The following is a 24347-nucleotide window of genomic DNA, read 5'->3' on the forward strand; positions in this document are numbered from 1 at the left end:
AGTTTACAAAAGATGATTTAAGGAAAAGAAGGCGGATGCAAGATTTGAGTGTAGGTACTACTATATGCTTCTTATGGTCTGATGATAAGACCATTTTGATTGATTCTATGAAACACTTATTCACTGCTCGTTACAAGCACTGGTGGTGACTTCCATTGTTGAAGGCTTCTATCTATAAGGAAGCTGTATTGTTGTTAAACAATAGATTTGTTAAATCTCTTCATTGGATGTTAAAAGTCCTTTGATAAAGCTAGAAAACCACCCTTAATTTGCTGTTGTCCTTTTCTTGGTGTTGAGGCCAAAACCAGATTGTTTGGCTTTAGCCATGTTATTTAGTAGCTCTCGAATGGAGACGACCGAGTATCTCTTTGTCACAGATGAAGTGGATTCGTTAGTACTTATTGCCAGGCCAACTATGTTATTGCGTGAAGATGTTCTTGGAGCTTCTGAAGTTGTCCTTCTTGGCCCAAGCTTCCTTCGGACAATTTCGTACTTTTACAACATGCATGGGTACCTTAGTAAAGGGAAGTGCATGTAACATGTAGACTATACCTATGCATAACAAGCTGGTGGCAATGTATGTATACTTCTATTGATGATACTATTCAGAGTGGATATTGAGCACCTTGAGACTGCAGAGTATTATTATCTATTCCTTCTGATGAGATGTTGCTTCTTTTTTTTTTTCTTCTCCCACTCTAAACCCAATAAATCAATTCAATTAAACACGTCCCTCTCTGTCAAGGATACCCCGCCTAAGAAAATCTGCATTGAATCACCCACCCCCCTGTAAAGAATCCCAAAGCTTCCATTTATAGTGGAGATGAGTGATACCTGGACCACTAAAGCCACGCGTTTCTGCAATGTTTTTAGGGGACCTGCAGAGGCAAAAAGATGAAGGTGAAAAAAAAGGCAGGGGTCCATTGGCGCGGGGCTTGAAGGCGAACCAATGACATCAGTAGAACCCCACCAAAAAGAAGAAAAAAATGTTGATTTTCACCGCTGGGGAGGGAGCTTTTACTGCAAACCCAGAAACTGAGAGGCAAGTGCATGGAGCTTTTTGATGGGACGAGATGAGATTTTTTTTTCTCTCTCTTAAAACTGGATTAGGTGCGGGTAGTCCTTTTTAGTTAACCAAGTAAACAAATAAAAAAGCTCTCCTCCTCACCTTCACCGTTCTTCCTCCCTCCTCTCTTCCCTCATACAAACAAATCTTTCCTTCTTTTTGTGTACTTTTTCAACTACAAGATACCCCTCTCTCAAGTATTCACTTGAGATTATATGCGTCCCGAAGCTTTCAGTTCTTCATTCAAAATGTCTGCCGGCGATATGCAAGACGAGCAGCTCAAGGAGGCTCTCATGACCTACGAGAAGCTCCAGGGCATCGAGGATGACTTCGAGGATGTTGAGCTCGAGATCCGTAAGTTACTCTGTCGTTGCATGCTCCAGATTGGCAGTTACTAACGAAAACAAAACAGTCCGTCAGCAAGACAAGCTCACCAAGGACCTCTACGTCCGACGTGCTGAGGTCGTCTCCAAGATCCCCCAGTTCTGGCCCCTCGTCTTCGAGCAGTCCCCTCCCGAGGTTGACGAGTACATCCAGCCCAGCGACTCTGAGCTCCTCCTCAACGCCCTGACCGGCCTCTCTGTTGAGCGCTTCGAGCTCCCCAACGGAGACCCTCGCTCCATCTCCATCAAGTGGGAGTTCAAGGAGAACGAATGGTTTGAGGACAAGGTTCTCGAGAAGAAGTTCTACTGGCGTTTCCACAAGGACGGCTGGGCTGGTCTCGTCTCCGAGCCCGTCGACATCAAGTGGAAGGAGGGCAAGGACCTGACCAACGGCATGCTCAGCCTCGCCAAGAAGGTCTACGACGAGGAAAACGCCGGCCAAAAGCCCGGTGAGACCGAGAACTCCAAGAAGCTTCTTAAGCTCATGGAGGAGACCGGCATGGGAGGTGTCAGCTTCTTCTCCTGGTTCGGTTTCCGTGGCCGCAAGGTCACCCCCGAGGAGTCCGAGGAGGGCCGCAAGATCGATGAGCAGAAGAAGGCCGACCGCAAGGCTGGCAAGATCGAGGATGATGATGATGACATGGATGAGGACGACGAGGATGATGATGAGTACGAGTACGAGATCTTCCCCACTGCTGACGACCTCGCTGTCTTCATCGCCGAGGACCTTTGGCCCGGTGCTATCAAGTACTTCAGTATGTATATCCGTTTTCCAATATTAGACATGCCGGTTCTAACAATCAACAGCCAACGCTCAGGATGCCGATGATATCCCCAGCGACCTCGAGTTTGAGGAGATGGACGAGGATGACTCCGACGACGAGGCCCCTGCTCTGGCCAAGGGTAAGTTTGAATTAATTCCTTACACCCAAGTATCCGCATACTAATTGAGTTACAGCTTAAGTTACCTATGCGTTACGGAAGAAATGAAGACTACGACACAACAAGGATACCGGTATAGAAAATTGGGATGGGTCTACCTGATCAGTATTAGATAAGATCATTGGTAGTTTAAAAAGTTTTAAATGGAAAGAATTCACCAAACTCATACATTGTTGATCTGATAAGAAAACGTGCATGTGAGACATCAAAAATGTCAGCAATAAGAGCTTTCTTTTTACTAGTCAGAAAAGTGGGACACAGCAGCCTTCAATGATGTCAGGGCACTTGCAAATCCGGGGTAACTTAACGTCTGAGAGTCCTCTTTGTGGCTGTTGCCTTTTCGAGTGAAGGTTAGTTAGGTACCTAGGTAGGCAGGTAGTTCTCAATCATTCTCAGAATGATTCCACATCATTACAAACTCGGACATCCTTACCGGCCCAAAGCGGCACAGCTCTAAAGTGCGAGATCCGAGAGAGTTGAGGTTTACTGCAACAGATCCTAGATTTGTCAGCCCATACTCTGTGATATCATCGTCACGAAAGGACACATAACACCGCCCCTTTTGGTTGTCATACAAAAGAAGCCGTTACTTCATGTCACCCACTATTTCTTCCTATATAATTCGAGTCATCTTCTCATGTGGGCGCAGGCATCTCGAAGAGTCTTTGTGAGACCTACTTCAAGAACTACAAGTCTGGTCAACAGATATTCAACAATGGCTACCCCTTTCCAAATCCAGGTTGATTCTCAAAACTCAGGGCTGTTGGGGTTGAAAGTTGGCCAAAGTGAGGCTTCAAAAGTGACCGACTTGCTTCAAAAGGATCTTGAGGTACTTCAATTCAATACAGCTACAGGTCTCAAAGGCTAACACTATACAGAACCACCATGTTTTCTTCAACGAGTCAGGTTTCCATGATCATGTAGATCTCATTGCCAATCCTTGCCATATACCTCGCTAACAACGTTCAGCTCGTTCACCAAGTCCTCACCTTATACGGCACCGGCGCAACAACAGACATTATAACTAAAGCCTATGACGCCAACACAACATATCAACTCAAGGCCATGAAACCAAAGGCCGACGTTATCGACAAACTAGAGCACGGCTCAGATTGGTCTGAGTATCTTGGTAAAGGGCGCAACTACGCTACATTCTTTCGCTTTTTCCAGGACGAAATCGAGAGAATTGGTTGGCAAGACACTCTCAAGGAGTATCTTTTCAAAGATGACGCGCGAGGCCGCGATATGCAGAGCCGTCTCTTCGCTGGCGTCCTCCATCCGCTGATCCAACTTCTTTATGGATTGGAGTGGGAGCAACCCATGATCATCGCTGCGGCTCTTGCGCAAACTGCTGTTCATCGAGATGACTATCATGAGTTTCTGGCTTTGGCGGCTAAGAAAGCCGAAAGTGATCTTGCTCCCCCAAAGATGGAGACTATTCCTGGACTTTATGAGGATGTTGTAAAGAACGAAACGCTTGTGAAGAGTTCACATTGGGAAGATTCGAATCGCGTCTTCGATGGTGTTCTCGCGAGGGAAAAAGAGGAGATGGTTAACTTGGCGGCGAGGGTGCGAGTGGATGAGAATGAGTTGGATGAAAGGGCAGCGGAGATGGTACATAACGCCGCCTTTGTTGTTGCGGGCGCTGCTTTCCATCCTCCTTACCATCCCAGATTCGACTTTATTCTTATGTAAGTACGCTTTCTGCTCTCAAAGATGATTTCTAACCCCTGCAGGCATCACACAACATCTACACCATTCTTCCTTACTCTCAACAAGCAATCCTGGGTTCCAGCGTCCACTAAAGCACGTTTGCTCGAGAATAAGATCCGCATGGATCTCCTACAATACGTCGCTCGCGGCTCACCTGTTCTCCGGGGCGACATGCTTCGGGAGTATAAACCCAAGGACGGAGATAAACTGGTGGACAAGCTAGAGGATTTGTTCCCAAGGATCCACAAGATCGTAGATGATGGACATACTGTCAAGTTGGCGAGGGCACTTATGCTGGCGCAGCGAGTGACAAAGCCATATCAGGATAGAAATTGGGTGCGAATCAGGGATGATGAGTGGCTCAAGGCAGTGTATGTCCTGATGGATGCCAACGAAGAAGCCGATAGCCAGGAAGGGACGATGTGGGTTAGATCTGCAGGATTCGAGGAGGCGTGGGAGGAGATTCCCAAAGCAAAGATGTAAAATACCCAAAAAGAAGAAGATTGTATAGTAGGCATGGCATGTATGGGTATTATCAATCGTATTTTACGGTCTATTCTAAGCCAATCCATTCATCAGATCCTGCATCAGACTCCTCATCCCCGTCAACAGCGATAAGCTTCACATCCACATCTTTTCCACTATTCAACGCCTTCACATCCTTCTTTTCGGTCTTGTCCTGCGCTTGACCCAGCAAGTAATCAACCATGTAAACGTTCTCATCAGCAAGCCTCCTGATCTCGTCCCTCATCTTGGCGACAGCTCGTGCGACAACTCTCAACTCGATATCGGCCTTGGCGCGGTTCGCAGAGAGCCAGGCTCCATGTTTGTCGACGATAGCCTTGATCCACACGAGGCAGAACTCGATGTGCGGCGACTCCTCGGTCTGCGCGGCAACGAATCGGAGGAGACGAGAGACGTAGATTGTGGGTAGGTCGGCAACAACAAGGGGAATTTCGTGAGATGGAATAGTTTGGAAGACGCGCTTGATGAGTCCGGCTTCGTTGAGGCGGAAAGCCATGACTAAAGCCTTTAGGTAGTCTTCCTCAGTCTCGAGAACAGCCAGGGTCGAGGCCGGGGTGATTTCCATATTCAAGTCAAAGGGATCGAACTGGATATCCTGGTCCAGACTGTAAATTAGGAGACCCTCTGTTGAGGCAGCACAGAACGCAGTGCCAGCAGGGGAGAAACCAATTCCAGTCACACGCACTTCCGGTGCCTTCTTTCTTGCTGAAGGGTCGCCACGTTTTGATCCTGGCAGCGTGCTATCCACGCGGTCTTCGCGATCTGAAGCCTCCTGGTCATCGAGCTCTCCAGCTGGGCCAGCCTCGGTCAGAAGCTTGCTGTTGAGGAATTCCTGGGTACCAGAAAGCGAGAGGTTCACACTGACGGTGAACTTCTTCAGTAGCACCATAGTGGTTACTGAGTACAGACAGATGTACTTGCTGTTACCACCAGCCAACAGGCAACTGCCGTCTGTGCTATATCGGATAGTGTTGAAGCTCTTTGTTCCCGCCATGTTTGCTGCTGTTCGACGATCTGTGAGCTTTCGGCCACCAGAGACATCTCTTCGACCATCAACTCCAGAGGTTTGCTCAGCGTCTGTCACAGACCAAAAGGTCAATTGTCCGTCTAGTGTGGAAATGGCTAACTGAAGTGAGTCCGGCCTAACAGCAATATCAAGAACGTCAGCCTGGAGTTGAAGGGGTTCACTCGTTTGTGTTCTGCTGAAGATGGACCAGATACGGGCTGTGCGATCCCAAGAACCACTGATTAGAGAGTTGCCGTTGGGTGTGAATGCTAAAGACGAGACTGGGCCTTCATGGCCTGACAACTGGTCAAGGAGCTGGCCAGTCTGGACAGACCAGATGTGAATATCGAAGGAATCGAGAGAACCAGCAGCTACAACTTCACCACTGGGATCAACTGCCATGCAGGAAAATGACAGTCTTGTAGGTGCGGTAAACGTCCGGAAATTTCGGTATCGGATCAAATCCCAAGCTCGAATGGATCCGTCCAAACTGCTGGTAAAGAGCACGTTTCCTTTCTTCGCAAACTCACAGGCAGTCACACCACTTGTGTGCTCAGTGAAGGTGACAATACAGAAGCCGGACTGAATATCCCAGACCTTGATCTTGCCGTCGTCGGCACAGGTAATAATGCGCTGGCCGTCGGGAGAGTAGACAAGGGAGTTCATCGCATCGAAATGGCCTTGTTGCTTAAGGATATAAGACTCAGATTGCCACTCCCACACAAGCAATTGCCCGAGTTTTGATGCGCCGAACGCCAGCCACTCGCCGCTCTTATTAATGGTGACAAAGTCAATATCGTTTTGAGAAATACTGAGCTTGTGGATCATGTTGAAGTCTGGCATCTCGTACAAGCCGAACAGACCATTGGAGAAACCAGCGACCAGGAGGTTCGTCTCGGGGTGGAAAGCAGCGCATCGCACATGAGCGCTTCCCTGCATGAAGTAGTGTCTTTGTACGATGCGCCATCGCATATCCAAATCGTCATCGTCGTCTTGCATCTTGTCCTCGTCTTCGATACGGTTGATGGGCTTGACATATTGCCAATCGAATACCGCGCCATCTTTGCTAACAGTGTAGATGGTCTCCTGATTCTCGGAGAACCAAGCCCCAATGACTGCCTGCTTGTGGCCTGAAAGCACTGTTGGGGTGAAACCCTCTTCGAGGGTCAAGCTCCATATCCGCGCTGTAAGATCCTTGGAAGTTGTGAGGAAAAATCGTGAGTCGCCGGACCACTCAATACTGCTAACGGTATCGAAATGACCGGTATGGCTGTGGTATCGAACGAAGGGGGCGAATTCCAGCTCGCCCTCTGCAGAAGCATCGGGAGTCGAGGGAACATGCCAGACCTCGATCCTTCTGCCGAGTCCTACGGCAAAATGTCGCCCAGACGGAGAAAATGAAAGCGCTGTGACAGAAGATCGGAAAGAGAAGTGGTAGATGGAAATCTTTCGAGGAACATTGGTCAAGATCGCATGGCCATCTTCGTCAATGGAGAGGAGGAGGTTGCCGCGGGGTGTGAGGCCGATACGGGCAATGTTTTTGCGATGAGCGAAGGGTAGGGTGTATGATTTGTTCCTGGTTATTATTAGTTATGATTCCACAGATATTGGTTTGGAACAGGGACAAAGCACATACTCTACCAAGTTGAACACAGTCACTCTGTTGCCGACTGGCGAGAAAAGATGGGTGCCATCTGGGCTATAGAGCAGATTGCCCTGGCAGTAAACAGTGCCCAGCAAGTTCGAGAACTATTGTATGAGGTCAGTACCTCAATATTTGAGGTATAGTAGTCGCGAATAGTCTTACCTTGAAATCGGTCTTCATTATTATCAACAGATCTTACTCATGATGTTTCTAAACATCAAATCGCAAAGCTTCAGCCAAAAAATCATCGTTGCGCCTTATCGATAAGAGCCAAATTTTGCGATCGCTCGGGTTCAAGGTTAATCCGATGCTGTCTATATCTGCGGTAGGAGATTGTGGCTGCCGCTAGCCAATGCTCAGGGATCATCTATTGCTAGGGACAGTGGTTGTTTATTTCGACTGGACCCCTTGGCGCTGCAAGACCCGTTTTGTCTGGCAGGTCATCTCGCTGCCCCGTGTCCACTAGACACTGTCCACCCACGGACCGTGTCAACGCTAGCCTATCAGAAGCAAGTGTCCCTGGGAATTGCTTTAGGGGGGAAAGGGCAGGAAATTCGTTCCCCTGAAGTGAAGCACGAGCTGTCCTGACCCCAAGTCAAACCTCCCTCTCCACCTTGACCTTTGCACTCGTTCGACCTTCATCGCGATATTGCATTGCAGTTGGTTGTTGACTCTTATTGATTGTCTCTTTTAACGTCGTCTTTATCGTCTTTAATCCTCTTTCACTTCACTGTTTCACCTTTGTACCCAAGTAATCAACCGACAAGATGGCTTCTGCAGCTGCCGAGAACGCTTCACCGATTGGTATTGCCAATCTGCCCAACCAGCGACACAAGATTGTCGCGAAGCGTGGCGCCGGCTTCACTATCATGGTATGTCCCTAGGCAATTACTCTTTCTCATGTTGCTCGTGTTACTTTCACAAGCTATCTCATGAGCTTGTCCTTGATTCACGCTGACCGCATAATGTCTAGGTTGCTGGCGAGTCTGGTCTGGGCAAGACTACCTTCATCAACACTCTCTTCTCCACCACCATTAAGAACTACGCCGATCACAAGCGACGCCACCAGAAGCAGGTTGACAAGACCGTCGAAATTGAGATCACCAAGGCTGAGCTTGAGGAGAAGTTCTTCAAAGGTATAGCTCTACACCGAACAGGATACTCGACCACTCGCTAACATTCCATTCCAGTCCGATTGACCGTTATCGATACCCCCGGATTCGGCGACTATGTCAACAACCGCGACTCTTGGATGCCCATCATCGAGTTCCTCGACGACCAGCACGAGTCCTACATGCTTCAAGAACAGCAGCCCCGCCGTCAGGACAAGATCGACCTCCGTGTCCATGCCTGTCTGTACTTCATCCGCCCTACCGGCCACACCCTTAAGCCTCTTGACATTGAGGTCATGAAGCGCCTCTGTTCGCGCGTTAACTTGATTCCTGTTATCGCCAAGGCTGATACTCTCAGCCCTGCTGACCTGGCCAAGTTCAAGCAGCGAGTGAGTAGCTAGAGATCGCACCTATTGCTGCAGGTACTAATTCTTCCAGATTGTTTCTGTCATCGAGGCCCAGAACATCAAGATCTACCAGCCCCCTGTCGAGGAGGACGACGAGGCCGCTGCCCAGCATGCCCGCAGCCTTATGAACGCCATGCCTTTCGCCGTTATCGGTTCCGAGAAGGATGTCAAGACTGGCGATGGCCGCATTGTCAAGGGTCGACAATACTCTTGGGGTGTCGCCGAGGTTGAGAACGAGGACCACTGCGACTTCAAGAAGCTCCGCTCCATTCTGATCCGAACACACATGCTCGACCTTATTCACACCACCGAGGAGCTGCATTACGAGGCCTACCGCGCCCAGCAGATGGAGACCCGCAAGTTCGGCGAGGCCCGTCCCCGCAAGCTCGACAACCCCAAGTTCAAGGAGGAGGAGGAGGCCCTCCGAAAGCGATTCACCGAGCAGGTCAAGATCGAGGAGCAGCGCTTCCGACAATGGGAGCAGAAGCTCATTTCCGAGCGCGACCGCCTCAACAAGGATCTCGAACAAACCCACGCTCAGATCAAGCAGCTCGAGCAGGAGTTGGAGCAGATGCAGGGCAGTGCTGTCCGCAGTCATGGCCGCCGCTAAGCGACATCAAGTGGACCGTAATGCGTGCATGCATGGCTGCAGTTGGACAGTCATTTCAAATTTCTTTTATCTGGAGCTCCATTTTGGGGTTTGGAGTTGAAAAATGAAAGGTCCGAGAAATACCACAAGAAGAGGACAGTTGGGGGATAAAGAGTCACCGGGTATACCTGCTCGCTTTACATGCTGGAGTCGCGAAAGAGTTGCCCTTCCTGGGACTCGATGTCATGGCCACAGCATGTTGTGTAGGAGTTATGATTCCCTCCCCACGATTTTGTGTTTGTTCTTGGTTGCTGTACCGGCAGCTCACACCTACAAGTATGAGACGTCTTCGAAGCGAACAAGACGTATGGAGAAAGCCTTGATAGTCTCGCCCTTTTTTTATTACAACCTTTTACTAGAGCCCTTTCCCTCAGCTAGGCACATTTTAGTTCCGATGTAATTTCAATCACAACATTTTATGATACCAACTTCGATTTCTGATTGTGCTTTCATCCTTTGTGGTATAACTTCAATAATAGACACCCAATACCATATTGACCTTTGCTAATACCATCCCATTGTTTGTACAAATGTTGATCCAGGGAAACAGTTACCAAACACCATGCTGCCAATCGATAATTCGTATTCGAAAGAAAGAAAAGCCCTGTCCATTGACTTTTGGTGATTTCAGACTTTAATACATGTCCAAGCCCACTCTTGTCTTTCCAGCTAGGACATTACCCCGGACTCCAATTGCTATAAGGCATCCATACTGGCTCGAGTTGTCAGTTGTTCGTTCTTGTTTCCAAGTCGCGAAATCTGGAGAAACATATCCGTTCCATAACCCTCAAGACTATGTAAGTCGAGGTTTCCAGCCCAGTACTCAGCGTAGACGCGACTCAAGGGCAGGCCCATGCCGAGTCTCAGATTGGGCGGTCGGCTTGTGAGAGATGAAAGAGAGCTTTGGTATGGGGGCGCCTTTAAGTCTGCGCGACCAAGTTCCTCTTCTACGTGAAGCTCCTGCATGGTTGCTGCCATTTTAGGAACTTGAGCAAGGTTCTCAAGACGTCTCTGGCTTTGCGGTCCCTTACTGAAAGACCAGAGATGTGGTAGCTCTGCACGGGGAATTCCGCCACCCCGATCACATATCCGTATGATAACATGCTGTTGGTTTTCGCAGATAGTGATCTCGACAGGAGGGGGCTTCACATTGTTTGGATCCGAGTGCGTCTTCTGATGGCGGTCAATGACGGCTTGAACGGAATTCCGTAGCAGCTCGCCAATTATGTATTCAAGGTGGCTCAGAATGTAAGGGAACGAGGCATCGAGATGACCATCAACAGTGATGTCAGGAATCTGAACATCTGGACCGTTAGTGGTGCGTGCAAGAGCAGTGATGGCTTTCGAACAACGCTCAACAACATCTTTGGCGTAGCATTTAATAAACACTTCGCCAATGAAGTCTGACTCTGAAAGTTTGGCGCCGGGTGAGAAATTGGGCGAGTTGTATGTTTCTGTCAGGGAGAGATGCTGCTCAGCAATGACTCGCCTCGAAATACGCTGTTTCTCGTTAGCGACAACAACAAATTTGTCGAGCATGGAAAACCTACTGATCTCAAAATGGTATTCATAAATTTGTCAAGCTCGATGGGACTCATTAAACCACCGCACTCCAGGATTCCCATCGCAAGCTGTGGTATTACAGTCAAGTGGCTTTTAAGGTTATGGCTGATGAGTTCACACAACTTGTCGTTATCCTCCAGTGTCTTGACTTCTTTCACTTTGCGAAATGTGTCGAAGGCATGATAATATAAATCATAGACCTCTTTTATATGATTGTTCGTGGTGACGACGTATGGTAGACGTTGCATGTCTCGAATACGATGCGCAATACTAGAGGCAAAAGTTAATATCTATTTTGTTGTGGAAGCTACTCGCAGCTTACCGCGTAGGTAGTTCGGTGCGAACATAATTAGCAGAGCTGATCAGGCGCGATTCTGTGAGAGATCGGCCAAAGACCATAAGTTGGCGAAGACTGATGGGGCGAGCTTCTTTTGCGACCCAGCTGAAGCATCATGGGTTAGCTTTTTCCATGTTCAAGGGTCCTTAAAGGCAAAAAGCAAACAAACAAAAAACAAAAAGGACGTACTCGTCAAGAATGGAAACCGGACGCCATGATGCGTTCGTCGCAGCGCGAGATTGTATGTTCGTATACGAAAATCGGGGAGTATTCGTCAAGTAAGCACGCGGATCCGTCAATCTACATCGTCTGCTCTGTCGCAGGGCGATGGATGGCATGTCGTCACAGGCGCATGCGAGGGTATACTGTCTCAAAACGGTCGTTGCTCGCGGTTTAACTTAATTCGGCTCGTTCGCGTGCTCAAGAAGCTCAGTATGTGGCGATGCTGTATGGAAGTGTAATCTGCAGGGAGAGCAAAATAAAGGAAGTCAAACAAGTAGTATGCAGGTGCCGCCTCGGTGGGAAGGAAGCAGCTTTGAGTGACTCGATACTGCTCAGAGACAGAATTGGAGTTTACCCCACATCTTCTGGCGATACCGGCCGACCCAAAACGGTGAGTTACAGGAAGGAGAATACTTCCACTGCATTTATCCCTGTAATGATTGGTTCCAAGGGTCAACGAGCATAATTGAAGCTGTAGATGGGACTGTTTTTGGCGTATGACTGCTTATCATGAGCTTGTTCTTCATGATATATAACTGCTTCCAGCTTCTCATGCTCCAATCTACATAGGGTAGCTTCATGACTTGTGTGGCGCCTACTCTCTTAGGTTAGTAGCTTGTCATGGCTTGGGTTTATTATTATTGATAGAGTCCCAGTTGTGTAATGGCATACCTAGTTAGGTATTTCTAGTGGCATTGAGTGGCATTTCACTAGGCCATCATGTTGACGTACACATCCTAGAAACGTTGCCTTTGAAGCAACTTCCTGTTGATAATAGCATCTTCAGGAGCTACTAAGTAACTGCCTATTCGATGGGCTCTATCTCTTCAATACCAAACTCCGATAAGTCTTTTAAATTTGATTATTTCTTGCGTCAGATCGTGTGTCGCACTTAGTTAGAAACCCGTTCCGTAAAAATGTTCTAAAGCAATTGAATCCATTGAAAAGGAAAGCATGAATCTCTGACAGACTTTTGACCTCGAGATACTGACAACGTCATTGGCGGGGTGACCTGATGACGCCTGGTGTGGCTGCTTCCCGTTAGGGGAATACTAAGTTCATCACCGGGTTTACCGCATTGTGCAGGTACCCCTATAGCAGCAGCTGCCAGCTATCGCCTCACAAGTTTCGTCAGTCTTAAGTCTCGCACAACTCTCTTGTTCCCGCTTGACGACTGATTACTACTGGCTCTCTCTGCCTGTTGATGCAAGGCGTTGGATCCCTCACCTCACACTCCTTTCTCCCAGTTTTACAAATCTATCAAACCTCTCCTCTTTGTTTAGATAAATCAAACCTGGGAAACGAAAAGTCGAGGGGCTTATTTCAAAGGACTCAAGTTGTGGGTTTCAGCCATTGTCCTTCGCCCTTACTGACATAACCGACCGCTCTGCTCTCTTTTTTCTTTCGCCTAAACCTAGGTGGTCGTCATACCTAGCTAGCATCCATACCGGGCAGCATCTGATTGCATCGCATTCACTGCCTTGCGCTCCAGGATACTCTCTTTTGGAGTATATTTCTTTTTGTTTACCTACTCACAGCAACACAATCCTGGCCTCTTATCACCTGCCACCTATTTGTTTGCGCGACTCGACACTGTCGAGCTCTAGTTAGCTGAAGCACTACAATCGTATCTTGGTTGTTGTTTGCTCTGCTGGGACTGATTCCACGTTCGCGCATTTGTATCGTGAGCGCTGTCATTTGGACGACTTGATTCTTTATTTTCTGCTCCAGAACTTAGCGAGTCTACCGTACCGGTAGTGAATTCTTCGCAATGGTACGTTCCCGTCTGTTCCTGCCCCTTCCCGTTCTGTCTCGTACCTTCCAGTCCATGCAGCCTACCGTGAGTTGGTAGATGCTCCTCGCACGCTGAGCTGCGTCATCCCTCACCTTTGGCTTTGGCTTTCGTGTCTACTGTACAAACCCGAATCGGCATTACTGCATCTACCTCTGGCATAGAAACATTGCGCATATCTCTTTGGACATCGAAATCATCATCACCTCCAATAGCATACCATCTCTGCCCCTCACCACCCGCACTAACCCCAGTCGTTCCGAATACCGACATCATGACCTTCCTTGTAGACCGGTTACCTCACAGTACAAAGCACTTTACTAACATGCACCATGCTCAACAGACTCACGATATCAACTCCCCAAACGACATGGTCATGGACACGGACGATTATATTGGCGTGGCCAGCGAGCCTGAGAAGGTTGCTATCATTGACCCCGACAGTTTTGAACAAAGCGAAGCCGACCAGTTGCAAGACCTGCCCTTGGCCACCGACCGTGCGTATCCTTTCCACTATTCCTTCGACTACCTACGCTTGTCGCATATCTCTTCTGGCATACACGCGAAGGCATTTTTGTATAAGAGACACCTCGGCTAACTGTGCCATGCTTTAGATGACGCCATGAAAGAGATTTGTCTCCCCCCTCTTATCGACGAACCAAAGATTCTTGGAGACTACGATTACACATGGACTGTTGAGAACTGGCGCAGTTTGAATAAGAAGGAACACGGCCCTGTCTTCCAAGCAGGTGGTTTCCCATGGTCAGTCTGATTTGACTCTATCGCTGCTGCCCACTTCTTTGCTGACAATGTTATTACTTCCACAGGCGAATTTTGCTCTTCCCGCATGGCAACAATATTGATCAATGTTCTATCTACCTTGAACATGGCTTCGAAGCCGATGAAGTCCCCGAAAACTGGAGCTGTTGCGTCCAATTTGCGCTTGTCCTCTGGAACCCGAACGACCCCAGCCTATATATCCACCACACTGCCCATCATCGATTCACCAAAGAAGAAGGCGATTGGGGGTTTACTCGCTTCGTCGAGCACCGTCGTATGTTCAATGTACCCTGGGAAGGGAGCAGTCGACCCCTCTGCGAGAACGACACCGCCAATATTACCGCTTACGTACGCCTCGTCGAGGATGAGACGGGCGTACTGTGGCATAACTTTGCCAACTATGATTCCAAAAAGGAGACAGGATACGTTGGCTTGAAGAACCAAGGCGCAACATGCTATCTGAACTCTTTGATGCAATCGCTTTACTTTACAAACAAGTTCCGAAAGGCAAGGGTTATCTTTGTACCTGTCTTTTTTTTCCTATTTTGCTAACTCATGTAGGCCATCTATGAAATTCCTACCGAGGCCGATCCAAGCATGGACAATAGTGCTTACACATTGCAGCGACTGTTTTACCAACTCCAAACCTCGGACCAGGCAGTTGGAACCACTGAGCTCACAAAGTCTTTCGGTTGGGATACACGACACATCTTTGAGCAGCAGGATGTCCAAGAGTTTTCGCGCAAGCTCATGGAAAGAATGGAGGACAAGATGAAGGGAACACCTGCTCAGAATGTCCTGCCAGAAATGTTCAGTGGCAAGATTAAGACATACATCTCATGTATCAACGTCGACTACGAATCTAGCCGAATTGAAGATTTCTGGGACATTCAACTGAACGTCAGCGGAAACAAGAATCTTCTCGAAAGTTTTGAGGACTACGTTCAGGTCGAGAAAATGGACGGAGAGAACCAGTACTTTGCTGGTGACCAGTACAAGCTTCAAGATGCAAACAAGGGTGTTATTTTTAACAGTTTCCCAGATGTGCTGCATCTCCAATTGAAGCGCTTTGAGTACGACATCCAACGCGATACCATGATGAAGATCAATGATCGATACGAGTTCCCCGAATTTTTCGATGCCGCGCCATATCTGTCCGAGGATGCTGATAGGTCTGTTCCTTGGACTTATCAGCTTCACAGCGTTTTGGTTCACAGTGGTGATCTGAATGCTGGACATTATTATGCCTTCTTGAAGCCTGAGAAGGATGGCTGGTTCTACAAGTACGACGACGACAAAGTCACCAAGGCAACGATGCGCGAAGTTATGGAAGAGAACTTTGGTGGAGAATACCAGACAGCCAACGGCTACCCCCGTGCAACCGTGCAGAAGAAGGCCCCTATCATGCGCCAGAACAGCGCCTACATGTTGGTTTATATCCGACAGTCGCGACTGGATGACATCCTTTGTCCAGTCACCAAGGACAATATTCCTTTACATCTTAGTAAGCCATGCTAATCAACTTCCATCTAATTATTTGCTGATTGTTACAGGACAAAAATTCGACGAGGAGACAATTCAACGGGAAGCTCGCAAGAAAGAGGCTCGGGAAGCGCATCTCTATATGTGGGCAAAGGTGATCACTGACTATTCTTTCCAACAATTTGGTGGGACAGATTTGTGCCAGTTCGATGCAAACCCCCAATCCGATCCGGCTGCGCCCAAATTTTATCGAGTCCGTCGTGCGATGACCATGGAAGAGTTTGTTGCGCAGGTTGCAGCTGATATGAATGAGGACGCGCGAAGAGTGCGACTCTGGCTCATGGTCAACCGACAGAACAAGACGATTCGACCCGACCAACCAATCATGGATCTAAAGCCTACAGTTGACGAGACTTATTCCCGATCTGCCGCACACCGTGATACTAGTTTACGGGTGTGGGCTGAAGTCGCCGAGGAGGTCAATGCTGACGGCGAGCCCATCTGGCCGTCTTACCAGAGCCAACCCAATGGTGTCATCGTTAAGAACGACACTATTCTCCTCCTTCTGAAGCATTTCGACATTGACGCCCAGACTCTACGTGGTGTTGGCCATGTCTACATTTCGAAAGAGAAGAAGGTTGAAGAACTGCTTCCTATGATCCTTAAGAAGATGGGCTGGGGTGAGAAGTTGCCAGCTGAGGAAAAGCTATTGCTTTGGGAGGTGAGCAAATTGATAGTACTGAAATGTTTTGCAGATCTGACCCGCAATAGGAGATCAAACCTACGATGATCGAGCCACTAAAGCCTAAACAGTCTTTGAAGATTGCAGAGCTTCAAGACGGCGACATCATTTGCTTTCAGCGAACCAAGGCCAATGTTGAGAAACGCGCCGGTGACAAGGCTTCACAAGAATCGTGCGTCATTGTCTTAGTCCAATCAAGGTTGTCGCTAACACCACACTAGAAGCAATACATCTGAACACTTTGAAGATGCGCGCGAATACTACGACTTCTTGGAGCACAGGAAGACGATCAAGTTCCACCCTCATCCTACCCGATGTGACCCAGCTCAGTACCCCCCGTTTGAGCTGGTGCTTAATTCTAAGATAACATACGATGTTTTGTCGGAGCGTGTCGGGGCTTATCTTGATGTGCAGCCTACACATATTCGGTTCTGGACGATAAACCTTTCGACACATAATCCTAAGGCGCCTGTGAGAAGGGGTGCGAACCCAACTCTGCGACAGATCCTCAGCCCCATGGGCTCAACTGCTCTCAACTCTACTCAAATGAATGACGCTTTCTACTTTGAGGTGCTTGAGATGAGTCTTACGGAGCTCGACACCAAGAAGAGTATTAAAGTTACTTTGTTGAGTGAGGGTATAACTAAGGAGGTATGTAAGCTTTCGGGAAAAGCGAGCACTCGAGTTAATAGACATAGGATACGTACGACTTGCTCGTCCCGAAGACTGGAACCATGGACGACTTGGTTGAAGCTTTGATAAAGAAGGCACAAATTCCGGGCGAAGCTGAGAGCGGAAGGATTCGCATCTATGAGACGAGCTCAAATCGTTTCTATCGTGAACCTTCTCGCGATCATCCTGTTATTAACCTGAATGAGTTCGCGCGAGTCTACGCAGAACGAGTTCCCCAGGAGGAGATCAACGCCGACGACAATCAATTCGTCCAAGTTTTCCACTACCAAAACGACGTCAGTCGCGTTCACGGCGTGCCCTTCAAGTTCTTGGTTGTTGAGGTGAGACGCTTCGCTACTGTAGAGATATATGAGATGTTAACAGGCAAATAGGGCGAGACTTTTGCAGACACCAAGAAGAGACTAGAAAAGCGAACTGGAATCAAAGGCAAGAGCTTCGAAAAGATCAAGATCGCTGTTGTGCGACGATCTAATTACTCGAAGCCGCAATATCTTAATGATGGTTCGTGGTACACATAGACGTTTTGATTTAGGAAATAACTAACAATTCCTAGATGATGTGCTGTCAACTTTGGTGCAGGGGGAGGACGACTACCTCGGCCTTGATCACGTAGATAGAACAAGGGCACTGAGGAACGGCGTTGGGGACCTATTCCTTCGATAAAAGGTGCGGGCAGAGGAGTGGCTTATCATTCGAAGCATGTAAAGTTTGAAGGCAATGCGTGTCGTCAACGATATGACAGACACGAGTATACAACATTTGTCTATGGTGCGAAGGTGCCAAAAGCATCATACATCAAAAGTTCCAGGCATTGGTATTATCGTTTGATCGGTGAACGTGTAGTTGTAAAGGGATCAAACGCAGGGATGGACCGCATGAATCTCTGCACTTGTGTGGCTTTTACCTAGTGACCGAAGAATGGGTGGAAAGACAGGCGAAAGGCAGCACAAGCCAAGCAAGATGGATGAATACGATATAAAGTTTTATTTTTTAATATCCCATGAGTATTCTATATGTGCATGTTTACGTCTTGACTTCAGCATATCTCTACCTACAGCGGGGCTAAATACGTCGAACATATATATTATTTTTCATATTTGTCTTAGAAACGCCGCTAGTGGTTTTGGATATTCTGTCTAGATTATTAACGCTAAATCTTGACACATCATTCCTTCTTCTTTCGCTGAAATGGCTTCTTGATCATGTCGACCAGCTTGCCTAAAGCGCCAAATATTTTTCCAAGGCCGAAACTCCAGCCCTTGACACGGACTGTGTAGATAAAGAAGTATACGAGCATCCAATTAGATACACAAAATGCAAGGAATATTCCAAAATCTAGTGTATATTAGTATGTGTTCACAGGAGGCCAGTTGCATAATGGCTTACCTCTCCACTTGTCGCTCGCGTTGATGTTGAGCGAGGCAAGGTAGTCGTTGCCAGAAGACATAGGACAATACTCGCAAGAGCTCGTATCACTAGGGTTCAGAAGGTAACCACCGGCAGAAGTTGCAAAAGTTCCTGCATATTCTTGGCAAGTTTGACCTGGTGGTGCATCGAACTTGGCAGTCTCCTCGGATGAACATTCCACAGGAGCGCCATCCAAAGTTGCTGCAAGAATACCCCCAATCCAGTATGTTGAAGGGTTTGCATAGTACATCCAATATTTCCAGAAGACTGGGAGCGATGCATAGGGGCGAACGACTCCGTTGAAGAGGCCAAACATGACAAAGAAGAATGGCAAGACCTGATATGTGTCAGTATGCTCAGACTGTAAAGTAAAAGGCATAGACAGGACTTACGTTGGAGATGACGGTAAAGCTAGGGGCAAATGCACAAATCCACTGGCCCCAACTTGTCATAAAAAGGTACATAAGGAGTGTCATCAGAAATACATAACCAGAGACAGAACTCTCCGTCGGCAATCCAGTGGGCCAATACCACAAGACAAAGTATAATACTGCTGAGACGACAGCGGCAGGAATATCCGAAACAATGTTTGCTGTACAAAAGGCAACCCAGCCATAAATACGAGAGGGATATTCACGAGCTTGCCAAAGGGCCATGTTGGTGAAAAACTTGGGTACAACACCGTTGACGACAGTGGGAGGAACTGTCACGATCAAGAAACAAGTGAACATGCGGTTCTGCATGTCCTGCATTGTGTAGCCAAGTTTCCAGAATGTGAAACCGTTGAAAATGCCAAATATGACTGCAACAAAGAACTTGCCATAAATGTAGGAAGGATCACGCCAATGTTGTCTAAACATGCGCTTGGTCAACTCAACGGTCTGTAACCAGGTTGACGCAGCGAATTCAGAGTGCTCCTTCTTGTCGGAAACTGTCCCTTCTGTTGCAGAACTTCGAACTCGCTTGAGACCGTCAATCTCTTCAAGAACCTGCTGAGCTTCCTCACTTTCGACCCATTCCTGGTTCCAGTCAACCTTGGTTCCATCTGATCGCCTGTGAGGTCGAGCAGCGGTCTCCAGGATAAACTCGGCAACATTCTTGTTGGGAGGACAGACAGCGCCACGATCAGAGAAATACTTGACAACATCCTGTCCATTTTCTCCCATGGGACCAAAGTAGAACGTGTTACCTCCGGGATTCAGAGCCAGGACCATGTCAAACTGTTGAATAAGAACAGAGCTTGGCTGGTGGATAGTACAAATGATTGCCTGACCAGCTCGACTCAGCTTCCGAAGGAAGCGCACGATCGAGTAGGCAGATTGGGAATCTAAACCAGAGGTGGGCTCGTCAAGGAAGAGAAGAAGTGATGGTTTGGCGGCCAGTTCGACGCCAATTGTCAATCTCTTGCGCTGCTCGACACCAAGGCACATGATGACAGCGTCTTGCAAATCGTTGAGCTCAAGGAGGTCAATGATTTTGTCCACATATGCAAGCTTGCCGGCACGGCTAACCGATGCATCCTGTCGCAGAATGGCAGAAAACTCGATGGCCTCTCTCACAGTTTGAGTCGTGTCATGAAGATCGCCTTGAAGGCAGAAACCAGTGTTTCTCTGGAAATCGGTACCAAGAGATCGACCATCCACAAGCATTTCTCCTGTAACAACACCAACATTCGTGCGCTGCGAGAGAATGTTGAGAAGTGTCGTCTTTCCGGCGCCCGATGCTCCCATTAGAGCAACCATGATGCCCGGCTTAGCATACCCGCTCACCTTGTTAAGGAGCTTCTTTTCGCCACCAAGGTAAGGAACTGTGTACTCAATATCTCGCCATGTGAAGATTGACTCGCTGTCAGTAATTTGCTCAAGAGCCTCTTCCTCGCTGCCCGGGTTGGGATCGGACACAACCCCGGATGAGGCACTGGCACCATTCCCAACGGCCTTCTCATCATCAACAGATGCCTCAGCTTCGCGCGCTTGCTCTTTAGCCCTACGGCTTTTCTTGAAGATCAGGGCACCGCCGCCTCCTTCGGCAAAGCTAACTACCTCCGTTGCCAATACTGTGACGAGGATGTAGAGAATAGCAAAAGCGATGACAACACCGAAGTTTCGCCAAAGATTCGAGCGGCTGTAGTTGTAGGCGGCTTCAAGATAGTCGCTTCCAGAAACAGACCGTGCGTTGACTGACGCACCACTGATAGCGCATCCCTGGTATCCCGGCTCAACTCCTGGACCCTGAGGAACAGTCTGAGACGGGGCACATTCCATGTTCCTGTCGGACAGTTCATTGGTCAAGACAGCTTCAAAACTATAACTGATGGGGTTGATCCAGTATATCCAACCAAACCAGATATAGTCCTTCAGCAATTGAGTCTTTGGGATAACGTATCCAGTGTAAATGACGAGTAGATTCAGTGAGATTCCGGAGAATCGGACAGCAGTGTCAATTTCAGGGGACAAGCTGGCAAACATGCGGTACATTGCCGTAACCATGATAGTCGTGGTATAGACAAACAGCAGATAGATCCAGAACTTTGACACGTCAACATCAAGCCCGGTCATGAAGTACATGGTGATGCCAAAGATGCAAACTTGAACGCCAATAACAGGAAAGTCGAGTAGAACGCGAGCAAGAGAGACAGCAGATGGACGATAGAAAGCATAGTCATGATGGCGAGCAACGACAGCACGTCCAGAAACAGCCTTCATAAGTTCAGATAGCTGAAGCCAACCAAGGAAGAGAATGGAAAAGAAAATGGTACCACCGCGGCTGAAAGTGCTTTCAGTGTCCTCTGATTGACCGTAGAATAGAGATCCGACGATGAGACCGTTCGAGATAATGATAAAAAGCTTGGTCCAGAGAGTTGTGGTGTCCCCAAATAGTAGCCAAGCTTCTCGCTTGGTGCACGCAAGAACCTGTCGAGGGAACGAGATTGTATAGGAAGACTTGTCAGAGACATGCTTCGACTTGGCTTCCTGAACGGCACCCTGAAATCTCTTCGCATCTTCGTAATTTGACTGGTGAAGAGACTCCTTATAGGCTGCAACATCGGCCAAGAGCTCCTGGTAGTTTGGCGAGTTTCGGAAAGCTGATTCTAATTCCTCGGGCGTTCGAGGAGCGCGGTTCTCGAATCCAGGTCGGAAGCGTCGTTCGGTCGGATCAGTGACGGCGGTCAAGAAATCGGCGGTCGTCTGTCGTTCAGGACACTCAAATCCGAGGTCGACAAAATACTGCTTGGCCTTATTGGCAGGTCCAGAGAAGATCTGCCGGCCCTGGTCAATGACCAAAACCTTGTCCATTAGTTCATAGATGCCTTCGCCAGCCTGATATAAGGTGACAAGAGTGGTTCGGTTGCTGATGTCTGTCATAATGCGAAGCGATCGCGCATAATCGAGGGCGGTCGATGCGTCCAGTCCTCGGGTAGAGTTATCCCAAGCCATGACGGTAGACTTGGAGGCCAATGTCTCTGCAATAGAGACTCGCTTTCTTTCACCACCAGAAACACCTCGAGTGTATTCATCACCAACGACGGTGCCTCTTGTGTGGCTGATACCAAACATCTTCATGAGAGCTTCCACGATGACAGGAATGTCGGTCTTCTCCTTGACCTTGGTCTTGTTCATGAGAGCAAAAGCAAGAGTCTTCCAGACGCTTAGAGAAGCGAAATGGATATCGTCTTCACCGTTATAGTTGACCTCGCCTCGGTAGTACTTCTTCTGGTCAGCTGCAGAAATGCCACTATATGATACTTCTCCTTGGACGGCAGCATACGACTCGCGATTGTTGCTGATGGCCTTGAGGAATGTACTACAGCCAGCGCCAGGTCGTCCCAAGACAAGCATCATCTCGCCATCCCTGACACAGCCGGTGAAGTCATTGATGAGTGTCCGGGTCGGGGCTTTTCCAAACCGGAGAGACGGGAAATACCGAGTAAGTATTTTGTAAAGGTCAGGGCCAAATGTTCCAAGAATAGCATCGGGTACGGTTCGAACGAAAGATGTCGTGCTGCCAACACCTTTGACAGTCATGTTTTCGTACACAACTCCGACTCGCTTCAGTGATCCGTCCTCCTCGGATCGTTTTTCGAAATGACCTTCTCGCATAAATTGGCCTAGTTCGAAACCTTCACTCTCCTCGGGACCGGCTTCAACATCGGTTTTCGACTCGTCATCGTCAACATTCTGGCGATATTTTGCTGAAGGAACTCGAGCAGCGTTGCTTGCCCTTCTACTTGCATTCGCTTTGCTGGCGTTTGTTTCTGTAGTTCTTGTTTTGTGCAAGCTCATGAGGTTGTGCCTCAGAGACTCGAATTCTTGCATCGCCTCTTGCGCCGTGACATCTTCTTGTCCGCGCTCTCCCCATTTGCCTTCTTGGACGACACCTGTGTCGGAGGAGCTACTACTTGTAGGGTTGTGCTGTCCGCCCTCGACGGTTTGTTGTGAAATAGGCTGCTGCTGCTGTTGTTGCCACATCGATGATTGGGTACGACGGAGGGCATCACCGTCTACTGTATTTCCCAACATGTTGACGACGATTGTATGAAGTGAAGAGACGAAGAGGCAAGTGTCAATCAGTAGGGAAGATGAGGTGAAAGACGCGCTGTAGAGGCCAGTGCCTCTATTTTTACAGGCAAAACAATTATCGCTAGAATTGTCCCGTCAATTGGACGGCCCAAGGGACTTATGAAAGAGGAAAGACGGTCCAAGATAAGCTTCACCGAGGTTGCAGGGCAGGCAGGAGCGTTGCACGGACTGGTGATTGTTTTGCTTCCACAACAACAATGAGGATGTTTTGTATTTATAATAACGTCTACATGAGTTTGCTTTGCACATGCACTGTTTTTTTTTTCTTCCGTTATCCATGGTGACGTAAAGGGTGCCTCCTACACGCTAAAGGGGGAAGGAAGGGATCTAGACGAGTATGGGTCAAAATAAGTAGTTGACATTCCCCCCCCTAAAAAAAGGTATCAAAGTTAGCTATTCTTTTCTGTCACTTCTCCAGAAGCTTAGTTAATGAGTGGATTCTAATGCACTCATCCGTGGACCCTCATTGCGTTTTCAGTTGCTGAGAAATGGAGATTAGTTAGCTCTTGTTTCCGAACTTCTTCTTGAGACAAGTACTAACGTTATGGAGTTTGTGGAGAGGCTATTCTGACTCGGATAACAAGAAAACGCCCCGTACTTTTTGCTTTCTCAGACTCAAGCACTCGTATCTTGCAGTGCCGATCCTCGCTACCTGCCTCCTTACCCTACCAGTCGGACATAGCGACCATTCATGCAGCGTAATCTGTCGGAGTTTAGCACCTTCAAGTCCATTACCACCAATTATTTTACGCCAAAATGTCAGGTTCCTGAGATTCTACCAATGTCACCATTGCCACTCAATCAGCAAGTTGCATATAATAGTGGGTGCTTACCCCGTAGGAGTTATCGCAATTTGCTTTGAGTTTGCCATTCGGTGAAATGTTGTTGAGAAATTTGTTTCGTATTGGTAAGCCAAACTGAATCAACATTTTCTGTTCTGCCAAGACTGATCTGTGCATATTATAAGCAAAGAGCCTCCAACGTTATCGGTCACGAGGTACTAGTCAACGTTGGTCGGAGTTGTTAATAGAGTCCCTCCGTCTGTTTTGGACGCTTATGTTGATTACAAAGTCGATGGACGTCATTCACATGCTAATTCCCCCCGCCGAATGCTGGTCTTCAGGGGCTATAGATATCAAAAGATTTGGCTACTAGAAGCATTCTATACTCCCCACGCTATCCATTCTTATCTCCCAAAGCTTCGAGGTTAACTTGCCTATCAACCAATCCCCTGGGTAACTGAAAAGACATGAGAGTAACGTTATATTCACTTGAATACCTGCCTCATTTGTGTCTTCTCA

The 24347-nt window shown here is 48.1% G+C and overlaps 7 protein-coding genes across 7 annotated transcripts; 4 read left to right on the forward strand and 3 right to left on the reverse strand.

Annotated features, from left to right (window-relative positions):
• Positions 1-1314: 1314 nt before the first annotated feature.
• Positions 1315-2412, forward strand: FPOAC1_011166 (uncharacterized protein; the record flags this gene model as incomplete). Its single annotated transcript, XM_044855551.1, has 4 exons — positions 1315-1420; positions 1479-2204; positions 2257-2352; positions 2408-2412. 4 exons carry the CDS (start codon positions 1315-1317, stop codon positions 2410-2412), a joined length of 933 nt encoding a protein of 310 aa, XP_044702864.1.
• Positions 2413-3106: 694 nt separating this feature from the next.
• Positions 3107-4587, forward strand: FPOAC1_011167 (uncharacterized protein; the record flags this gene model as incomplete). Its single annotated transcript, XM_044855552.1, has 4 exons — positions 3107-3220; positions 3270-3311; positions 3361-4082; positions 4128-4587. The coding sequence occupies 4 exons, from the start codon at positions 3107-3109 to the stop codon at positions 4585-4587; spliced, it is 1338 nt and encodes a 445-aa protein (XP_044702865.1).
• A 70-nt stretch (positions 4588-4657) lies between these two features.
• On the reverse strand, positions 4658-7460 carry FPOAC1_011168 (uncharacterized protein; the record flags this gene model as incomplete). The annotated part of the gene is made up of 3 exons (XM_044855553.1): positions 4658-7211; positions 7272-7384; positions 7443-7460. 3 exons carry the CDS (start codon positions 7458-7460, stop codon positions 4658-4660), a joined length of 2685 nt encoding a protein of 894 aa, XP_044702866.1.
• A 587-nt stretch (positions 7461-8047) lies between these two features.
• Positions 8048-9409, forward strand: FPOAC1_011169 (uncharacterized protein; the record flags this gene model as incomplete). The annotated part of the gene is made up of 4 exons (XM_044855554.1): positions 8048-8152; positions 8254-8416; positions 8471-8781; positions 8831-9409. 4 exons carry the CDS (start codon positions 8048-8050, stop codon positions 9407-9409), a joined length of 1158 nt encoding a protein of 385 aa, XP_044702867.1.
• A 735-nt stretch (positions 9410-10144) lies between these two features.
• FPOAC1_011170 (uncharacterized protein) lies at positions 10145-11686 on the reverse strand (the record flags this gene model as incomplete). The annotated part of the gene is made up of 4 exons (XM_044855555.1): positions 10145-10948; positions 10999-11281; positions 11334-11453; positions 11538-11686. 4 exons carry the CDS (start codon positions 11684-11686, stop codon positions 10145-10147), a joined length of 1356 nt encoding a protein of 451 aa, XP_044702868.1.
• Positions 11687-13636: 1950 nt separating this feature from the next.
• FPOAC1_011171 (uncharacterized protein) lies at positions 13637-17722 on the forward strand (the record flags this gene model as incomplete). Its single annotated transcript, XM_044855556.1, has 11 exons — positions 13637-13648; positions 13706-13859; positions 13977-14124; positions 14190-14655; positions 14704-15646; positions 15696-16345; positions 16396-16538; positions 16588-17017; positions 17065-17379; positions 17431-17560; positions 17613-17722. 11 exons carry the CDS (start codon positions 13637-13639, stop codon positions 17720-17722), a joined length of 3501 nt encoding a protein of 1166 aa, XP_044702869.1.
• A 502-nt stretch (positions 17723-18224) lies between these two features.
• FPOAC1_011172 (uncharacterized protein) lies at positions 18225-22986 on the reverse strand (the record flags this gene model as incomplete). The annotated part of the gene is made up of 3 exons (XM_044855557.1): positions 18225-18394; positions 18446-18803; positions 18859-22986. 3 exons carry the CDS (start codon positions 22984-22986, stop codon positions 18225-18227), a joined length of 4656 nt encoding a protein of 1551 aa, XP_044702870.1.
• Positions 22987-24347: the final 1361 nt, after the last annotated feature.

Source organism: Fusarium poae, chromosome 4 (assembly GCF_019609905.1).
Source record: "Fusarium poae strain DAOMC 252244 chromosome 4, whole genome shotgun sequence".
Classification (NCBI taxonomy): Eukaryota; Fungi; Ascomycota; class Sordariomycetes; order Hypocreales; family Nectriaceae; genus Fusarium; species Fusarium poae.